At 48.7% G+C, this 19,950-nt stretch overlaps 1 protein-coding gene across 6 annotated transcripts in view; it reads left to right on the top strand.

The window, feature by feature from the left end:
• Positions 1-450: 450 nt before the first annotated feature.
• Positions 451-19,950, top strand: part of LRRFIP1 (LRR binding FLII interacting protein 1) — a 167,290-nt gene continuing 147,790 nt past the window's right edge. For 2 of the 6 annotated variants that reach the window (XM_033229733.1, XM_033229731.1), the window contains exon 1: positions 462-633. In XM_033229733.1, the coding sequence (XP_033085624.1) occupies positions 538-633 (96 nt within the window). In that variant the 5' untranslated portion in view covers positions 462-537. Of the gene's footprint in view, positions 634-19,950 lie in introns of all 6 variants that reach the window. The other 4 variants (XM_033229765.1, XM_033229745.1, XM_033229753.1 and 1 more) reach the window with 4 other exon arrangements.

The following is a 19,950-nucleotide window of genomic DNA, read 5'->3' as shown; positions in this document are numbered from 1 at the left end:
AGGCTGGAACATATCCTGTGCCCACCCCTCCATGCAAACACCTCAAGGCAACCCAAGCCCCTTAAAGCCTTCCTACCCCCAGCTCTCCGGTGGGTAGGACCCCACTCAACTGGTGCCCACCGCCCTGCGGCGCGTCGCTCCGCGATTACCGGCCCGCCAAACAGTCCCCGCGGAGTCCACCCTCCGGGGTTCCCGGTCCCTCAGGTCCCGCGTGCACGGCCCTGGGCATCCCCAGCGTCCCCGTGGTATCGGACCCCCATCGTCCCTGACACCTGGCGTCTCCGCCCCCCACCCCCGTCCCCCGCCCCGCCCCGCCGTCCCTGGTCCCCGCCGTCCCTGGCCCCTGCTGCGGATCTCCAGCTCTGGCTTCCCCCGGGTCCCCGCGGCCCCCGTCCCCCCGCGTCCCCGCGTCCCCGGCCCAGCGCCCGCTGACGCCATGACGCCGCGGCGGAGGGAGGGGCTGGGGCCGGGGCCGGGCCGGGGCGGCGCGAGCGGCTGGAGCAACGGGCCCCGCGGCAGCTGCAGGCGACGCGGTCGATGGACATGGGCACCCAGGGCTCGGGGCGCAAGCGGCTCCCCAATCGGGAGCGGCTCACGGCGGAGGACGACGCGCTCAACCAGATCGCGCGGGAGGTAAGCGCGCCGGGCGGGTAGCCGGGGGTCGCGGGGCGGGCGCGGGGGCCGGGCGGCTGTCAGGGTCTCTCCGGCGTCCGTCTGTCCCGCTGCGCGTCTGTGCCACTGCGCGTCCGGCTCCAGGCGGGTGGGCCGGGCAGGCGCGCGCCGGGGCGCTGATCCCCGGGCGCTGCGCCCCAGCCCCGCTCTCGGCGGCCTGCGGATCCCGCACGCGTCCTCCAGCCCCGGGCCCAGCCCGCGACGCTGCGCGCCCTCCCCCACCCCGGCCCTCGTTGGCCGCTGCGCCCTCCGGAGAGGACCCGGGCGCCGCCAGCGCGCGAGGTGGCCCGGGCTGGCCGAGCTCCCCGCTTTGTTGTGCCACACGGGAGGAGGCAGGGGCTTAGGCCGGACCTGGAGGCAGTGGACGGTCTTCGGAGGCCACATGGCCCTGCCGAAATGGCCGAGTTGCTCAGGTACCATTTGTCATCCATCCATCGATGTCACTCAAGGTGCAGCTCAGAGATGAACTTGGGGATCACAGTGAATTTTCTTTCAGGACTGAGCCTGCAAACGGGTCCAGGCACACTGAAAGGTCTTCATTAAAGTTTCCTGAGCAGAGTTTATTGTAACTAAGATCATGTTTGGTGATTAACTCTACCTGTGACTAATTGAAGGCACACTAGAAGTGGGTATTTGTACAAATGCCTTTTTTTTCCCCCTACCACAAGGATTCTACCTTAAGGCTAAAGAATGTACATGACATCCAGAAAGCCGTACAGGGACAGAGAGCAGCAGCTTGGGAAAAGGGGAGCCAATAGGTTGCGGCCCCGGAGGGACAAAGGAAGCTTAATTTTTGACGGTGTTCCCTTTGTACCGTTTGAACTGTGTGCCAGGTGGGTGTATGAACGCAAAGAAAGTCTCTGCCTTGCAGCCCACCTCACAGGTTCTCTTCCGTGTTGGGTATGATGGCGAGCTTTTCCACATGTGATTCTTCCCACAGGAAACACCTCCAAGCCATTTGGACTGTGGTGTCTGGCTGCATCCGTCAGATATTCTGGGGGATCAACTCTGTAACCAATCCTTAGGTGTTTGTAGTTGTAAATACCTGGTTTTGCTCTTACGGACATGTGGCAGCCAACAGTATTTGTTGAACATTGAGTGAATAAAGACTTCTGTTTCTCTCTGTATGATACAGAAAAGGGCTTTCCAGGCAAACCCTTATTCATTGCTGGAAGCCCACTGTGACCTCCAGGAGACCTTCCAGACTCTCGGCCCTCTCATAGCACACCAGGCCTAAGTCTCCCTGGCTCCATGGCCCTCCATGGCGTGCCCACACCTGGCATGGCAGTCAGAATACCTCATCATTATTTGTTCACCTGTAGAAGGTGACACCCAGACAGGAAATATCTTACTTTTGTATCCCAAGAGCTCAGCACAGAGCCAGGCACATACTAGGTGTTCATCAATGTCTGTTACGTTAATTAGTAAACAAAAGAAGTACAAGGCATTTAAAGGACCTTTGGCTAAATATAGACATTTGCTAAATATAGTAGCTTGAATATAACTCCCTCCCGTGAAGACAGTCATTTATGTAGGCATTTGACCACAGCGCCTAACAAGTGTTCCCTCCAAGGGCCAGAGGTGGCCAGTGATTCGCAAGTCTTGTCTTGATGTCAGTGGTTATGGGGCAAAAGAATGAGAAGAATGAAAGTTCCCAGAGTTTGCCTTTTATCCACTGGTGTTTTTTTTTGTTTGTTTGTTTTGTTTGTTTTGTTTTGTTTTTTGACACAGTCCCACTCTGTTGCCCAGGCTGGAGTACAGTGGTGTGATCTCCGCTCACTGCAACCTCCACCTCCTGGGCTCAAGAGATCCTCCTGCCTCAGCGTCACCAGTAGCTGGGATTACAGGCATGCACCACCACACCCGGCTAAATTTTGTGTTTTTAGTAGAGACGGGGTTTCACCATGTTAGCCGGGCTGGTCTCGAACTCCTGGCCTCAAGTGATCTGCCTGCCTTGGCCTCTCAAAGTGCTGGGATTACAGGCATGAGCCGCTGTGCCCAGTCTATCTGCTCTTTTTATAAAATAAATTGAAAAGAAAGGCAAGGGAACACTCCTTGGGTTGAGAGCCCCAGGTCCTGCCTCCCACCCAGGAAGATGCAGCTGGAGTTACAGAGATAGACTTGTGAGTCAGAGCTGGGCTTTGAAACGACATAGTTCTTTGCTAGCTGTGCCATCCTAGGAAGGTGAGTTACTCAATCTCCTCTGAGCCTCTGTTTTCTCATCTCTAAAATGGAGAAGAATAAATCTCCCCTGGCTGTCAGGATTAAAGAAAGTGAGTAGCAATGTAAAGTATGTAACTAGGCGGAGGGTAAATATGAGAGCTCCTTACACACCCCTCCCTGTAAAACCCAGCCGTAGATGCAGCTGTTACGAGTGCTGAGTAGCACAGATTGACAGGGCTGGAGGGAGCAGGTGTGACACCTTATGTTTTAGTACAAATTAAATTCTATTTCCCAACTGTGAAAATGAAAATCACTATTCAAATGGCAAATATCTATTCCTTGAATTCATCGGGGTTCTTATGGAAATCAAAAAAATTGTCTTAGGTTCAGTGCTTTCTTATTCACTTCTTGACTCAACAGATACAAGTCATAGTATCCAAATTCCTGTCCTGGGGAGACTGGAGAGTCAGGAAGGAACCTGACAAGGACCTGCCTGCCCTCCAGGAGTTGGGCCAGAAAGGGGTTGACACCTGTAGATCAATAATACTAACGGAAGACAGGAAGAGATCTGATATAAAAAGGGTGTAGACAATGCTCTGAAGGTTTGGACAGAGAGAATTATAGCAGGCCAGTGGTGTCAGAAGTGGCTTCCTGGAGGAAGTGGCATTTTGAGTTTTTGAAGGCTGTATCTACCAGTCAAGATGCTTTGGCTGCTGTGACGGAAACCCTGACTGGACAGGCATTGACAAGGGGAAGCATATTGGCTGGAGCACAGCAAGCCCGGAGGCAATGTAGGATTCCCCGCCAGCCTCACCAGTGGCTCGAGCCTTTTTCCCACAGTACCTGCGCAGCTGGTTGGGCTGGGCCATCCTCTGTGGGTGGCCTCATCCTCAGGCTGACTTGCTTCATGAAGGCCACTGGCCTTGGCTTTCCTGGGCTGCTGCTGTGGAGCCCACACACCATCTTTTCTGGTGGCTCTCTCCAGAAAGGTGGGTGGGTCTACTCTGTGACCTGTCAGGCTCATCCTAGGACTGGGGAGAGCTGGCCTCCCTGAAATACTTGGGAAGGTGTGGGGGCCTGAAAGGAAACTGGGGAGCCTTCAAGAAAGTGGTAAGGAGTGAGCTGGCACTTGAGTCTGGCACCCAAGAACATGCCTTCTAGAGAGTAAGTGGAATATTCTGGGCCGAGGTCATTGGGAAGCCTGAGTTACCTTGCAGGGATGTGGGTCCCAGTTCCGCTGGAGCGAGGGTAAGAGCTGGGCTCCACTGCGCAGGGCTTTGCACTCTTCTGGGTAGAAGCAGGACTCACGGTGAGGGCAGCCTTTGGAGAGTGCATTTCTGCATCTGCAGCTGATGTCCTGCTTCCATGTTATGGTTTAAACTCTAAGCAAGTGTATAGTAAAGACAGTTATTTGCAAATGCTGTATTATCATAAGTCGATTATTCCTCACTCTCTTGTTGCGGTGGAATTCAGGCGGGATGTTGTCAGGAAAAAGGTTCAGTACGCACTTGGAGAAGCTCATTAGCACCAAAGGCATGAGCTGCGCCTCCCACATCTGGGGAGGGGTGTTTCCAACGCAGATAGATTTTCCTCTCCTACCGCGTTTCACATTCAGCTGGTGCATTTTGGTAGCATCCCAAACTTTTCATTCAGCACTCTGCAGCTGAGTAAAGTGATACTGGTCTCGCCATGCGCTTCAGAGTATTGCTCTCAAATGAAGAGTGCTTTTCCCAACAGGAACAGTCATTTGCGCAGGCTGCATTAGGAACTCACCGTGGGGCCTTGTGACAGTGCGGTGAGCTTATTACGTCCTTGTGGTAGGTACCCCTTCCTCACCCAGCAGGACGGGGCCCCTCTCGCCCATAACTGTTTCTGCAGCCTCCTCTCCGAGCTGGCCGCTCTGTGGCCTGTGGCCTTGGGCCCTGATCCATGACAGGGGCCCTGCTGCCCCACCTGGCTCCCCTTCACCAGCCCCAAGTTGACTTGTGGGCCTGCAGGTGCTGGCTGTTCAGGCCTCACAGCCTCCATCTTTCACTCAAGCTGTGGCCACACAGGAGTCCAGTTGTGGAGAAGGGGTCACACTGCCCCCAAGGCAGCCTGCAGCCATCAAGTAACCATTTTGTGAGGACACAAAATGTGCCCCAGCCTTGTTTCAAGGTGCAACCAACTGTGCGGTGCGTTTCCTGCTCCGGAACTCTCTGCGGGCCAGACTGAGGCTGACTCCTGCCGAGGCCACCTCCCCGCCCAGCCCTTCACTGACTGGCCTGCCTCCCTCACGCCCCTGCTAGGACGGGGCTCACATCCAGTCCTGCCACGGGCTCTGCTTCTGGAACCCAACGTAAAGCCGTGCCCCTCATTTTGGGTAGTTCATAAATATTGGGTCTTTTAATCTTAAGTCCCCCTTTCATTCCTCTTTTCTCCCTGTCCTTCCCAAATAGCTCTCCTCTATCAGCCTGGGTGGAGGGAGCCTGTCTCTCTTCTCCTCAAGGCTGTTGGAGAACCAGGCTGGGGGTGGGGTGCATGTATTCTTTTCCAGAACAGCCGAGAAATGGGGTTCAGTGAGAAAACTTCGCTCCACCTCTCTCCAGCACTACCCTGACCTGGCCCTTGTGGGGTGGAGAGTCCAGGACTGAGGCCGGCTGCCAAGATGCAAATCTGGGTCCCCAATGCAGTCCCCTGCCCTCAGGTGAGGTGACCCTGGGGCCGGCATTCACCTGCACACAACCAAGATGTCAGACTTGTCCCTACAGCCTATTTCACTTGATTTGAAAGTGAATTTCCTGACTTTTTTTCTCTATGAATTTGCTTTTCTGAGGCTGGCCAGCAGATTTCACACCAACTGGATGCTGCTGGACATTGGTTTGCCATTGGGGTCGGGCCCTGCCCCTTTGTTCCACAGGAGTTGGGAGAGGTGAGGGGCGTTCAGTGCCCGGCAGGACATAGGACTGTCCAGCCTGAACAACATCATGCCTCCATGTGTAACCCAGCCGCAGTGGAGTCCCTGAGGGCCGTTCTGCAGCTAATTCTCCTAAGCCAAACACCCATTTTGGCAGATCGTCTGCAGGTTTTAGGAATGTGACAAGACCGGCGTTCCAGACAGATTTTTACCGACAGTCTGAGCTGTTGGAGGGCGCGAACACTGCGCCTGTGACCTTGGGCTGTTTGTGCGATTCCCAAAAGATGCTTCTGGGTTTCTGAGTCCACAGAAAACTCAGCTGTGGACAAGCCTGCTGGTCCCCGATGGCCCTGGGCCCCACCCCACAGCTATTTTTGTCAGAGGGCCAGCTGTCTCCCTTCTTCCTTTTCTGGGTGACTCTTGAGCCACTCGTTGGCCTGGTACTCAGGGTTGGGATGTGTGTGTGGAGGACATGAGAGGCGGTGTGGATAAGGAAAATTCAGGACCTGGCTTCTAGCCCTGCCCGTCCCCTGTGAGCCCTGCCCGTCCTCAGTGAGTGTGAGACAGGAAAGGAGAGAGGGGCGAGCGGAGGTTGCTTCTACGGCCCAAGGTGTACCAGGTACTCTAGAAGCTCTACTCCCATAGTTTGTTTATATCCTGTGAAAAGAGTTCAGAGTCTCTGTGTCTGACAGAGAGAAAAAAGACTCAGAGACAGCGTGGGACGTGGCTGAGGCCACCTGTTAATTAGGGGCTGCTAGTTCATGGCCCAGGCTGCTTCCTGGATCAGCCCCTCGGCTCCCTCCAAGACCCCATTCAGGCCATGTCCTGCAGGCAAGCCACCTTCTTCCTATCCCTGGCACATGTTGTCCCCCACTGACCTCTGAACCACCAGGGGTAACATTTCAGAAGAGAGAGTCCCATATCTGTCTCCGCCTTACTGTGTCTCTCATCTTCTTTTTCCATCCTTTCATCTTTAAAAAATTTAATTTTTTTTCATCAGAGTAATATATGTTTTTACCCCGACCCCATACCGTCAGGCTCTTCCCCACACAGCAGGCTGGGCAGTCCTTTTAAAATATGTCAGATCATGATAAAAAACTTTCCAAGGGTGTCTTGTATCACTCCGTAAAAGCCAAGTCCTTAAACAACCTACAAGACCCTAAATGATCTGGTAATGATCTCCTTGTTTATAAATAACATGCATATGTGTTACACATTAGTTTATCAATTGTAGATGCTATCAACTGGCTCCTGCATTGAAGGACAGGACTTGGTGTGCATGGGCCCAGTTCAGGCGGGCTCCCTACTTTCCTTCTCTGCATCACACTATAGTTCATTATGTGTGAATGAATATTCACTGACAGGACAGACTGCTTAAGAGTATGGGTGCTAGAATCAGATTTCCTGGGTTCAAATCCCCATTCTGTCCCTTATACCATGACTTAGGGCAAGTTACTTATCAACTTTGTGCCTCAGTTCCCCCATAGGTAAGATGGAAAGTTTTAGGAGTATACTTCACCCAGGGCAGTTATGAGGGTAAATGAGATCTTTCACAAAAATACCTCAGAACAATGTCTGTCACATAGTAAATGCTCAGTAAATGCTGGTAATGATGATGATGTTGCCGGCTATGTAAATAATGTCAATTGCAGAGCCAAGCAGTATACTATAATCTTTCTTTCCTCATACAACTTTCTGTTTCTTCTACAGTTGATGATTTATTTTCTTTTTCATTGTTCATCTGCCTACCTATCTAGCTTATCTATCTATATATCTACATATCTCCACAAAGTTTTCAACAGAACACATCAAAATGCTATGTTCTATATGATTAAACAAATCAGATAATCTATCAATTCCATTTTATTATCCCATAGAAATCTACCCACTGGAGACCTCCATCCTCTAGATCCAGTCTGGTCTGGGTGTTCTCCTGGCGGTTTCCTGCACCTGCTATTCCCTCTGCCACCATTCTGAGAATGTCTTTTACCCCCTTTTTATTGTTGTTGTTAGGTCCCTGTTTTCTGGATTCCATATTATCTTCCTTCTTGGATTGCTATCTTATTTTTCTGGAACACATCCTTCAGTAGCTTTCAGAGTAAGAATGCCTCTTCTAAGTATTCACATGTCTGAAAATGTCTTTATTCTACATTCATACTTGATTGATACTTTGGTTGTGTATGGAGTTCTAGGTTAAAAATAATTTTCCAAAGAATGATGAAGAACTCTGTGTGTTCTTTGGCATAATTTCCAGTAAGTATTGTTAATTGGAAAAATTAATATACAGAAAATAAAAATGGTATGCTGTTCCTTGTGTGAGAAAGCCTGCAGTTTTCCTGCATTTGCATAAAAATCACTGGCAGAACACAATGAAAGGACTGTGGGGATGCAGGTGGAAGCAGGTTGTCAAGTGCTACTCTTCATGCTCTGGATATTTGAACCATGTAACTGTATTACCTAGTCAATAAAATAAACTAATAAATATCAAAAAAGTGAAATTAGGAGTCGGGCATATGGCTCACACCTGTAATTCCAGCAACTCAGGAGGCTAAGGTGAAAGAATAGCTTGGGACCAAGAGTTCTAGTCCAGCTTGGGTAACAAAGTAGGACCCTTCCTCTAAAAATAAATTTTTTTAATTTAGCTGGGCATGGTGGTGCATGCCTGTAGTCCCGGCTATTTGGGAATCTGAGGCAGGAGCATCACTTAAGCCTAGGAGTTCAAGACCAGCCTGGGCAACACAGTGAGACACCCATCTCCACAAAAAAAAGAAAAGAAAAAGTGACTGGCTGCAGTGGCTCACGCCTGTAATCCCAACATTTTGGGAGGCCAGCGAGTAGATCACTTGAGCTCAGGAGTTTGAGACCATCTGGACAACATGGTGAAATCCCTTTTCTACTAAAAATACAAAAATTAGCCAAGCATGGTGGCCTGTGCCTATGGTCCCAACTAGCTGGGAGGCTAAGGTGGGAGGATCATTTGAGCCCAGGGGACAGAGGTTGCAGTGAGGTGAGATCACACCCCTGCACTCCAGCCTGGGTTGACAGAGCAAGACTCTGTCTCAAATAAAAATAAATAAATAAATAAAATTTAAAAGAAAAAGTTTGGAAACGTTTAGGATCTTCTCTTTATTCTCAGAATTCTCAATTTTTCCCCCACTTATTGAGCATTCATTGGTTCATTCAATCTGGAACCTTTATCCTAAAATTCTGGGAAATTTTCTTGAATTTTTTTCCTATCCCCATCAAGTTATTTTTCATTCTTCTTCTTTTTTTTTTTTTTTTTTTTTTGTCTTTTGATAATACTTCATGGAAGATTCTTCAACTTTACCTTCCACTCCTTCTACTAAGTTTACCTGTTTTATAGTTAATTTCTAAGTTTTTTTATTGTTCCTTATTTCTCCTTTATAACATCCTTTCTTGACTCACTAATGCAGTACCTTTTCTTACTACTCTAAGGATATTTAGCAAATTCACTTAATTTGGAGGTTTTCCTGAAAATTTTTTTGTTCCCTGCATCTTGGTCTGTTTCTTCCTGTTTCTTTTTCTCCTTTGTGTGTTTTGGTCTCTGTCATCTTGGAGCCTTTCCCAGATGTGTGGTGATCCTCAGCTACCCTTTCATATTTTAGAGGGAGGCACTAAACATCATGACTACAATTTGAGCAAAGGCCAGGAAGGGAGATGTCACAAAGTGTGAACAGGAAGCCACACAGGGTGGCTGAAGTGTTGATACCAGACAGTGGTTCCTCAGGCAGGGGCATGCAGCTCTGATTTGAACCCAGTCTCCTGCCTTTGAGGCTGGTGCCCTTGACCACCATGTCAGTGTTGGGAGGAAACATTATTTAGTGTTAACAAGTCAGACTTCTCTAATTTGGTGCCTACAAATGGAGTTTTGTTTTTGATTAAGGGACTAGTAAGGCTGGAAAAGAAAGTTGAAAATTAATCTGAGACATACGCCAGGGAAGAAGAGCTGACCTCTAGTGTCTACACAGCCCAAACAAGGGAACCCATCATTATGTATTCTTTTACTGAGAGTGAAATAAAATGTCAAATTAGGTGAGCAAATAAAGATAGTGAAAAAAAATGAGATTTTCATAGCTTCAGGCATCAAGAATTGGGCCAGGCATGGTGGCTCACACCTGTAATCCCAGCACTTTGGGAGGCCGAGGTGGGTGGATCACCTGAGGTCAGAAGTTCAAGACCAGCCTGACCAATATGGTGAAACCCCATCTCTACTAAAAATACAGAAATTAGCCAGGTGTGGTGGCATGCACCTGTAGTCTCAGCTACTCGGGAGGCTGAGGCAGGAGAATTGCTTGAACCAGAGAGGGAGAGGTTGCAGTAAGCCAAGATCGCACCACTGCACTCCAGCCTGGGCAACAGAGCGAGACTCCATCTCAAAAAAAAAGAAAAGAAAGAAAGAAAGAAAGAAAGAGGAAAAAAAGAAAAGGAATAATCCATTTATTTGCTTGGAAAGTTCTCTAAGATCTGAGATATACTTTCCATAAAACAAATAAAATACCTGGAGAGTTGAGGTAGGCAGAATGTGATATGGCCTTGGCAGCGGGTAAACCCTTGGATCAGCAAGTCTCTGAGAGCCAGATCTGTTCAGTGCCTCCACTGGCATATTATATTACAAACTCTCCACCCACTCTTGGCTTGGGGAGTGAATGAAAAATCAATCACATAGTGGTCATGATCATATTTAAACATAAAGACATCAGGAGATCTAACTTTGTTCATGTATTTTTAACCATCATGTAGGTTTATCAATTTTGCCATCATTGTCCTTGACTTCTTTCCTTTTTATTTTTCACTTTCTTTGATGATATTCCTTAGGCATCTGGGAAGATGTGGGGTTTTCCAGGTTGACACTTATGGAGGTGGGGCTTCCGTGCTGACCGAACAGCTAGCGTGGCTCTACCCTGTATTCCCTAAGACAGCAGCCCTCAACCTTTTTGGCACCAGGGACCAGTTTTGTGGAAGACAACTTTCCCACAGACCAGGGTGTGGGGATGGTTTGGGGATGATTCAAGCACATTACATTTATTGTGCACTTTGTTTCTATTATTGTTACACTGTAACATGTAATGAAATAATTATACAATTCACCATAATGTAGAATTAGTGGGAGCCCAGAGTTTATTTTCCTGCAATTACACGGTCCCATATGGGGGTAATGGAAGACAGTGACAGATCATCAGGCATTAGATTCTCATAAGGAGCGCACAACCTAGATCCGTCACATGCGCAGTTCACAGTAGGGTTTGCGCTCTTATGAGAATTTAATGCTGCCACTCATCTGACAAGAGGTGGAGCTCAGGTGGGAATGTGAGTGATAGGGAGTGGCTGCAAATACAGATGAAGCTTTGCTCACTCACCCGCCTGCCGCTCACCTCCTGCTGTGCATCCCAGTTCCTAACAGGCCACGGACTGGTACCAGTCTGTGCCCTGGGGGTAGGGGACCTCTGCCCTAAGATACTGCTTTAAATTACCCCCAGCATATTTTTAAATCACCCAGAGCTGTGCTGTCTATAGGACTCTGTGCTCTGTATCTGTGCAGTGCACTGTGGTAACCACTAGTCCTCTGTAGTTACTGAGCACTTGAAATGCGTTCAGTGCAGTTGAGGATCTGCATGTCAAATTAACTTCATTGCAATGCATTTAAATGTAAAAAGCTACAGAAGTCTTGGGGCTGCCATGTGGGCCAGTGCAGTTCCAGAGCAATTCCCTTGTGGAAATACATTGTAATAGAGGTACGTTCTGCAATGTGGGATATTTATTGGCTACTTACACATGGGGCTGCATACCACTCATGACCAGTGCAGGTGGACCGGACTGACTGATGGACTGATCTATTGCAGGTTGGAACCTTTGTGGGGCTGTGGTCTCCGGGACCTGTGGGTCAGCCTTTTTAAGTTGTGTGACCATAGGCAAGTGAATGCAACCCAGTCTTTTTTTTTTTTTTAATCTGAGGAAGAGGAATGCTGTCGTGTGGGGCGGTCATGGTAATGAACTACAGTCCACACGCTGCAGGGCATGCTGCCTGCCTGGTGCCTGGTAGGTGGCAACTAAATGGTGGTGGTCTTTTGCTACCTTCAGGTGGCTGTGGTTAGCTCTAGAAGGAGGCAGTCGTGCTTCTTGACTGGTTGGGACGTGCCCCAGGGCTGAGATGGGGGTTGGGTGGAGCATGTGAGAAAAATACAGGAAAGATGATCTCCCATGCCTAAGAGGGACACAGACGGCCCTTGGGACTGATTAAATGAACTCAGAATAAAAGCACAAATGGCTGTCACTGTAAATATGTGTGTCTTTAGTGTCAGCATCCCTGGGGACTTCTTATAAGTTTGAAGCATGTTACCATTCTTGGCATTGAGACAGTCTGTCACTTTTATTTCTTGGTCTTGAATTCAAGAATCGACAGTAAGATGCCATCAGATTTTTCAAGCCACGTCACCATCAAGCAACCTAGCCTTGGAGCCCAGGTCCTTGGTTGGCTTCCCGGAAATAATGGGCCACTTCACCCCAGCCTTGTTCTGCACTGTTTATCTTTGGGCTTATCTGACCTCTTAGAACCTACTAAATTACCCGCCTATTTTTAACCAATGCCTAGAGCCAGCTCCAGAGGAATTGCCACATGAGTTGAGATGAGGTGATGGCCACATGGTCTTCCAACTCTTCATTTCAGTATCTGAAGTTTTTTCTTTGTTTTGTCTTGTGTTAGGGTTTCTCAATCTGGGCACTACTGACATTTAGGGCTGGGTAATTCTCTCTCCTGGGAGGTGCTGTCCTATGCATTATAGGATTTTAAACAGCATCCCTGGCTTCTGCCCAGTAGGCGCCAGTAGCTCCCCGCTTCCCAGCTGTGACCACCAAACATGCTTCCAGACATTGTCAAAGGGCCCATGGGGAAGAAGATGCCCAAATGAGGATCTCCGTTTCAGGTTTCCCCTGCCACCCTGCTGGGTTTGTACCTTGAGCTCTAACCACTCCCCTCAGCTAGAGAACCCTGGGTCTGGCAGTGGCTACAACTGTTTGCCCTCCTGCAAGGAGGGTAGAAAGCCCTAGCTGACCACCCCACATTCTTGGCGTTTCCTCCATTTAAACCTCTTGGAAGTTGGTACAGAGGGGGCCACATACCCTGGAAGCTGAGATGGAGTCATTTTAGAAGTCAGCTGCAGGCTCAGGGAATGGAGACATGAGGTTCCAATGTGATTACACTTTGCCATGCTTTAGAATTGTGCTTGAGCTGATGGCGGGGCTGGGGACAGTCTATAACAAGATACCACAGACTGGGGGCTTTAGCATGGAAGTTGATCTCTCCCCATTCTGGAGGCAGGAAGTCCAAGACCTAAGTGCCGACACATTCAGCACACACCTCTTGTCTGCATCTTCAGATGACTCAAAATCCAGGTGTGGCTGCAGGAGAAGGGACGGGGAAGACCCCCAGCTTTAGTCTCACCTATGGGGGTGGGGCTGGAGACCCATTCATCCTTCACCCCCCAGGACCACCCCCCAGATGAGAAGGGGGACTGGATGTTGGACAACAGAAAGATCAGTGACTGCCACATTTCCACAGGATTAAAACTGTCCCCATATCTCCTGTAGAAGCACATTGCTGAACTTCTTAAAATAGATGACCAGATCATTGTCTTGTTTGGAACCCCTGCTGCATCAGCCCTGGGTCTCCGCAGCTCTCTGCATGACACTCTCCTCACCACCTCCCAACTGATCTCCAGAGAGTACTATGTGGCCCCCGCCCCTCCACTCCTGTTCACAGCAAGAGAACCCCAAGAACCTGCAGTGTCTATCCAAAGACTGCCCCTTCCAACCCCTGGGCTCTCTTTTCCCTTGGCCAAAAGGCGTGCATCTCAGCCTGCTGGGATGAGACAGGAAGGGATCATTAACCATGTGAATGTTCCAGCATATTCACCTCTGTGGTTTCTACCTCTTGCTTCCTATTTTATGTACAATTTGCAAAGGAAAGCACACACATACACTGTCCCTCTCACTGATTGAAAACTCAGCTTTAATATTCTATTTGGTTTAATCAATAATATTCTTTTTAAAAATGATATTCCTCCCAGCACTTTGGGAGGCTGAGGCAGGATTGCTTGAACCTAGGAGTTTGAGAACAGCCTGGACAACATAACAAGAACCCTTCTCTATTAAAAAAAAACAAGCCGGGTGCAGTGGCTTACACCTCTAATCCCAGCACTTTGGGAGAGCGAGGCAACCGGATCACCTGAGGTCAGAAGTTCAAGACCAGCCTGGCCAACATGGTGAAACCCCATCTCTACTAAAAATACAAAAATTAGCCAGACATGTTGGCTGGTGCCTTGGGAGGCTGAGGCAGGAGAATCGCTTGAACCCAGGAGGTGGAGGTTGCAGTGAGCTGAGATCGTGCTATTGCACTCCAGCCTGGGCAACAGAGTGAGACTCCATCTCAGAAAAGAAGAAACATCGTGTTCCTTTTGGTTTAAGGCTTAATCAATCTTTTCTCCTTGGATTTCTGTTTTTGTGACTGGTGTTAAAATTTCAATCTATCTTTCTTTCCTAAATATCTTTTCCAATTTTTCCCTATATAGAACACAATAGTTAATAAATTATATTGAATATATGTGTGGTGGGAGGATTGCCTCGCAGATCAACAGGTTGCACTCTGTATTACCAATAGCTTTTTTTTTAAGTAAGATTTTTAAAAATGTGTTAAAGTATACCAGGTTAAAGTAACATATAACATGCACAGTATATTGTACAGTTTTGTGTCCTGCTTTTAAATTTTTTAAGTTATTTCAGATAAGGATACTCCTGATCCTTGGGAGGACTTCCTGGGCACCCTCTTAGATGGCTGTGTGCTTCCTTTCTTGGGCCCTTGCAGGGTTCGGGTTTCTCTTGGTGTGAAGTTTTCCTCCTAACTCCCATGACTAGAGACACTTCACACACTCGTGAGAGAATCTTTGGGGGACCCAGGGAGAGTGCAGTGTAGAGGGTCAGCCTTGGGTGCTGTGGCCGGGAGACCTCCTCAGACAGGCGGCAAGCATCTCTGAGTCTCAGTGTTTCCACCTGGCAAGGAAAGGCGACACTGGGTGGCTGTGAGGAGCGTATGAGGCAATGCAGACATGAGGCCTTAGGATGGACCTTCAGGGATCATGCTGGCTAAGGACCGTGTGTGTGCAGTTGCCCCGTCTGCCACCTGTGCTCAAAGACTTTCAGACTCAGAGGTTGAGGCCTGGCTTCTGCCCCCAGCTTCACTCCAGGTTCTAGGCTCCATGCCAGGTTCCAGGCTCCAGGCCTCAGGTTCCCAGTCCCAGGTTCTAGGCTGAGAGTTTTGGTTCCAGGTTCCAGACTAGGGTTTCAGGTTCCAGGTTCCAGGCTAAGGATTTCAAATTCCGAGTTCCAGGTTCCAGGCTAAGGGTTTCAGGTTCCAGGTTCCAAGCTAAGGGTTTCAGGTTCTGGGTTGCAGGCTCCAGGCTCCAGGCTTCAGGTTCCAGGTTCTAGGTTAAGGGCTCCCAGTTCCAGGTTTCAGGCTCTAGGATAAGTCCTCCCTGTTCTAGGTTTCAGGCTCCAGGCTTCAGGTTCTAGGTTCCATGTTTCAAGTTCTAGGCTAAGGGTTTTGGTTCCAGGTTCCAGGCTCCAGGCTTCCAGTTCCAGGTTCCAGGCTAAGGGTTTCAGGTTCCAGGTTTAAGGTTCCTGGCTAAGGGTTTCAGGTTCCAGGCCCCAGGTTTAGGCTAAGGGTTCCCAGTTCCTGGTTCTAGGCTCCAGGCTTCAGGTTCTGAACTCTAGGTCTTCAATCCTAGGCTCCAGGTTGCAGGATCTGGACTCGTACACCAGCTCCAGGCTACCTGGAGAAGGGAGGAAAGGTTGCAGGGCCAAGTCCACCCTCATTTTACCACCTCCTCTATAAGGTGGGATAAATCTGTCTGCTAACCTCACAGAGTTCACATGAGGTCCCAATGAGAAAACATTTGAGATGATGCACATAACGCCTAAAGGGCTTTACAGCTGTGAGATGGTGGTGATATTATTGTCAGAAAAGTTTAAAATAAATTCTTAAACACTCAGATGTTTCAGGCTAGTTTGTAACTGCTTCTGAACATGGAGCCGTGTGCTCACGGGCCAGAGGGCCACCGCGCACTCGCTACGCCTCTTTTGGCGATGCTGTTGCTTTCTTCTGCAATTGGAGGAGATCTACACCACCCAGAATTTGCTAGAAATGCTGGGTCTTGAGCCCCACCTGTGCTACTGACTCAGAACCTCTGGGGGTGGAGCCAGCCATCTGGGCTTCTGACACACCCCTGGACGATTTGGGCGCACCCTCACCGTCAGAAGTTCTGCCTTTGGTAGATGGATGCCGTTGGTGTATCTGGCTGTAGAGATGGGAGAATGCATTTACTCTGATGTTCCTGATTAGCAGAGGGTGGCTCTTTCCTGCTCAGATGGCTGAGGAGTGAATAACTTCGGTCATAGCTGTTAGCATTGCTGTGACCTTCCCGCTAGGCAAAGCTGCTATTTGAGGATCTGCTCCCTCTCAGAGGGCTCCTTCCCTTCTCCCAGGGGAGAGTCTGCCCAGGACCCCCAGCTCTGTGGGTCTGCACTTGGCACACAGCAGACCCTGGATCACTAGGGTTTAGTGGCAGAAAGTGAGTGAATGAATAAAAGAACAGATGGATGAATGAATGAATGAATGAGTGAATGAATAAAGGAACTTAGCCTGACTTCCTATAACATTTGGAAATTCAAAAAGATTTGAAAAGTCTTGTCAGAAGTCACATATAAGTGAAGGTTTACGGAAGCAGGATTTAATTTGGCCAGGCGTGGATTCTCAGAAATGTTGGTTTTGATTCCCCCTCACTCTGGCCAGGGTGGTTTGCGACCTTACTCCTCTTGCATGTAATAAGATACGGAGGGGAAAATTAAAGCAAGAAACCAAATCCTTTTCCTGTTTACTCCTACAGTTGTTCCCTCGTTCCAGTTCCTTGTTTTTATGGTTTTTCCTCCCTTGTGTTTCTCCTCTGGCTTTTGTTGCAATGTATGCACTTGGAAAAAATCTTCTGAATGATCCTAGCAATGGGGCTTTGGCCTCACTGGGCATCGTGTGCGCAATCGGGTTGCATTGCACACTGCCGGCGCAATGAGCTCGCTCTCCCTAAAAAGGCAATCACTGTGTCCAGGAAAACTCTGCTAGGTTGATGGCACGCGCCCAGGGGCTGAAGTCACTTGGACCAAGGTTTGTAGAACATGCTCCGTGTGGCTTCCCCTTTGGGGCAGGGGGATTGGGCCAGAGGAATTTAGGTGTATTAATACACCCTGCCAGGTGCAATAAATAGCCACCTTTGCCTGACCTTAACCTCAACTAAGCGCCGTGCTTCTCAGGAGTCCTGGACACCCTGGGAGTAACTGAAAACCTCTGGAGGAGAGTTATGCTGGTGTTCATGGGTTAGAGGCAGGTGGCGGGCTGGAGAATTCAGATGGAAATAAAAGTGAGTCAATGTTGGAGATGTGTTTTGTGAAACCGGAAAGCTTAGTTAGAATGGTCTTTAAGAGAATACGTAACCTGTTCTCAGCAACTTTTTTTTAACTGACAACAGGATTTTCCCGGTTTTCCCACTAATGTCTCTTTTCTGTTCTAGGATCCATCTGGGATCCACATTACGTTTTGTCATCAGTTCACCTTGGACTCCTCCAATCCGTGACAGTTTCTCAGTATTTACTTGTCTTCCCCACCTGGTGCTTTTGAAGAGTAGCTGTTAGGTATCTTGTAGAATTTGGATTCGTCTGATTAGACTGAGGTCTTGGATTTGGGGGAAGAAGCGCAAAGAGGTGAAGCGCCCTTTCCCTCACATCCCACAGGGATGCATGGCACCAATGTGGCTTCTTACTGGGGATGCTGACCTGGATCACCAGGCTGAGGTGGTGTCTGTGGGTTTCTCCTCTATAAAGTTACTGCTTCTCCCTCTCCCTGCTCTGGAAGCAAGTCACTAAGTCCAGCCCACATCCAGGGAAGTGGACCCAGGCTGCCCATCCTGGCAGGAGGAGGATCAAAGAATTAGCGTTCCTAAGGTTAGAACCATCACCATCAATAGTAAATTTGGAGAGAGATACTCAGAGGCTATGCAGATATCCTGTGTCACCCTGAAGTATTCATCCGTGGATAGGTCATTCTTCTTTTAGTGTGAATATCAAAAGCAGGTTATTCAGTGCAACCAGTGGGCTTGAGAGCAGGGACTGGGAAGCCCTGGAGTGGCTGTGGCTCAGCCTCATGCTCCTGGCTGTGTTCCTTCCCTCCTCGCTGCCAAGATGCTGCTGCGCCCTGGTCTCACAAACACCTTTGAGTGTTCTGCTCACTGCTGGGGATGTGGACTCTGACACCTTCCTACCCCTCACCGTTCCCCTCTCCTCCAGCTTGCCACTGCCAGAGCCAGCAGCGACAAAGGAGGTGCCGGGGTAGCTGCTCCTACAGGAGCCCTCTCTGTGCTCTGGACCCTGACATGGATGAAAACAAGATATACTTGGGAGATAATTCGTTAACTTTGTCTTCTTTTGGGAGGTGGGGTGGCTAAATACTAGGTTATTACTTGAATGAAGGTTTTATGATGGGTGGAAAGAATAACGACTTTCTTCATCCTAACTCAATGTCAGTCTTCATGATGTACTCAGTTACTCCCTTTTAGAAATTATCTTAAACAAGGATGAGCAATGGAATGTGAGACAGATCAAAGAAATGCAGAGCAGACTATGAAAGATGAAACATCTGGATTGCAGAGAAGGGTGACCTTTCCCTCGAAAATATCAACACTAAATGTTTACAAAGCCTTGTCCACTGGGTTCTAGGGAGCACTGCAAATGGACCGGTCCCTAAGCTCTGGCCTGCTTCTCCACTCCTGTGAGACAGTTAGCTTTTTTTCTTTTCCTTAGCTCTGTTCCTCGCCGTGGGGACTCTGGATAACAAGAGACTACAACAGAGCCCATAGTAGCGGCAGTGAAGGAGTTAATATGCACCATGTGTCTGAGCCCTTTTCATTTTTCTGTTTTTAAAATTGTTAACGTATTTATTTAAAACATAAACTAAATATTCTGATTCGTTTACAGGGACAATTATTGTCATCAGGGAAGATGGAAATTTACTAGCTATTTTCCTCCTTTCATTTTTTTAAATATATATATTATATATTTTTTCTTCAACTTCTATTTTAAGTTCAGGTGTACACATGCAGGATGTGCAGGTTTGTTGCATAGGTAAATGTGTGCCATGGAGGTTTGCTGCCCCGATCATCCTATCACCTGGGTGTTCAGCCCAGCATCCATTAGCTGTTCTTCCTGATGCTCTCCCTCCCTACCCCACCCTCCGGCAAGCCCCGATGTGTGTGAGAACACGCGGTGTTTCGCTTTCCCATTCTGCATGAGTTTGCTGAGGATAACGGAAGCCCTTTCCTTAACTCGTTAAATGGTTAAATGTTTGCTCCCACAAGCCCCCATTCGTATTTTGAAGCCCTAACCCCCCGTGTGGCTGTATTTGGAGATGGGGTCTCTAAGAAAGTAATTAAGGTTAAATGAGGCCATAAGGGTGGGGCCCTGATGCAACAGAATTATTGTCCTTGTAGGAAGAGACAGCAGAGAGCTCACTCTGCCTCGGCATGCACACAAAGTGTGGCCGTGTGTGCACACAGCGAGGGGCCATCTGCAAGCCAGGAGCTTGCTGGCACTTTGATCTGGAATGTCCCAGTCTCCAAAGCTCTGAGAAGATACATTTCTGTTGTTTAAGCCACCCAGTCTGTGGTGTTTTGTTACAGCAGCCTGAGCAGACTGAGACAGGCAGATACTATTATTTCCATATGAAAAATGAAGAGACTGAATCATGGAAAGGGGTCACTTGCCATATTGTTCTGTTGATTTTTCCTTCTAATAGTTTTGCTTTCTACATTTACTGTAATGTTCGGTTCATAAAGGCTCCTGACCATGATGGTTTGTTGTAAACTTCCCCACTTAACAGCATCCTCTGCTTCCCTTTTCCTCTTTGACATTTTTCACTTTGAATTCTCTTTTCTCCAATGTTAGCATCTGAAACCATTTGTGTCAGGCAGGATAGGCCAAGTCTGATGCTGTTACAAACATTCTAAAGACCCAGAGGCCTACAGTGACCACGGCTTCTCTCTTGGGCACACTGGAGGCCATCGGGGCTGTGCAGGGCCTCTGCTCACTGTCGTCTCAGTCCCTGCCCA

Source organism: Trachypithecus francoisi, unplaced genomic scaffold (genome assembly GCF_009764315.1).
Source record: "Trachypithecus francoisi isolate TF-2019V2 unplaced genomic scaffold, Tfra_2.0 Lachesis_group13, whole genome shotgun sequence".
In the NCBI taxonomy this organism is placed as follows: Eukaryota; Metazoa; Chordata; class Mammalia; order Primates; family Cercopithecidae; genus Trachypithecus; species Trachypithecus francoisi.
Note: the sequence above shows the minus strand (reverse complement) of the source record. Positions and strands in the feature narration are given on the sequence as shown.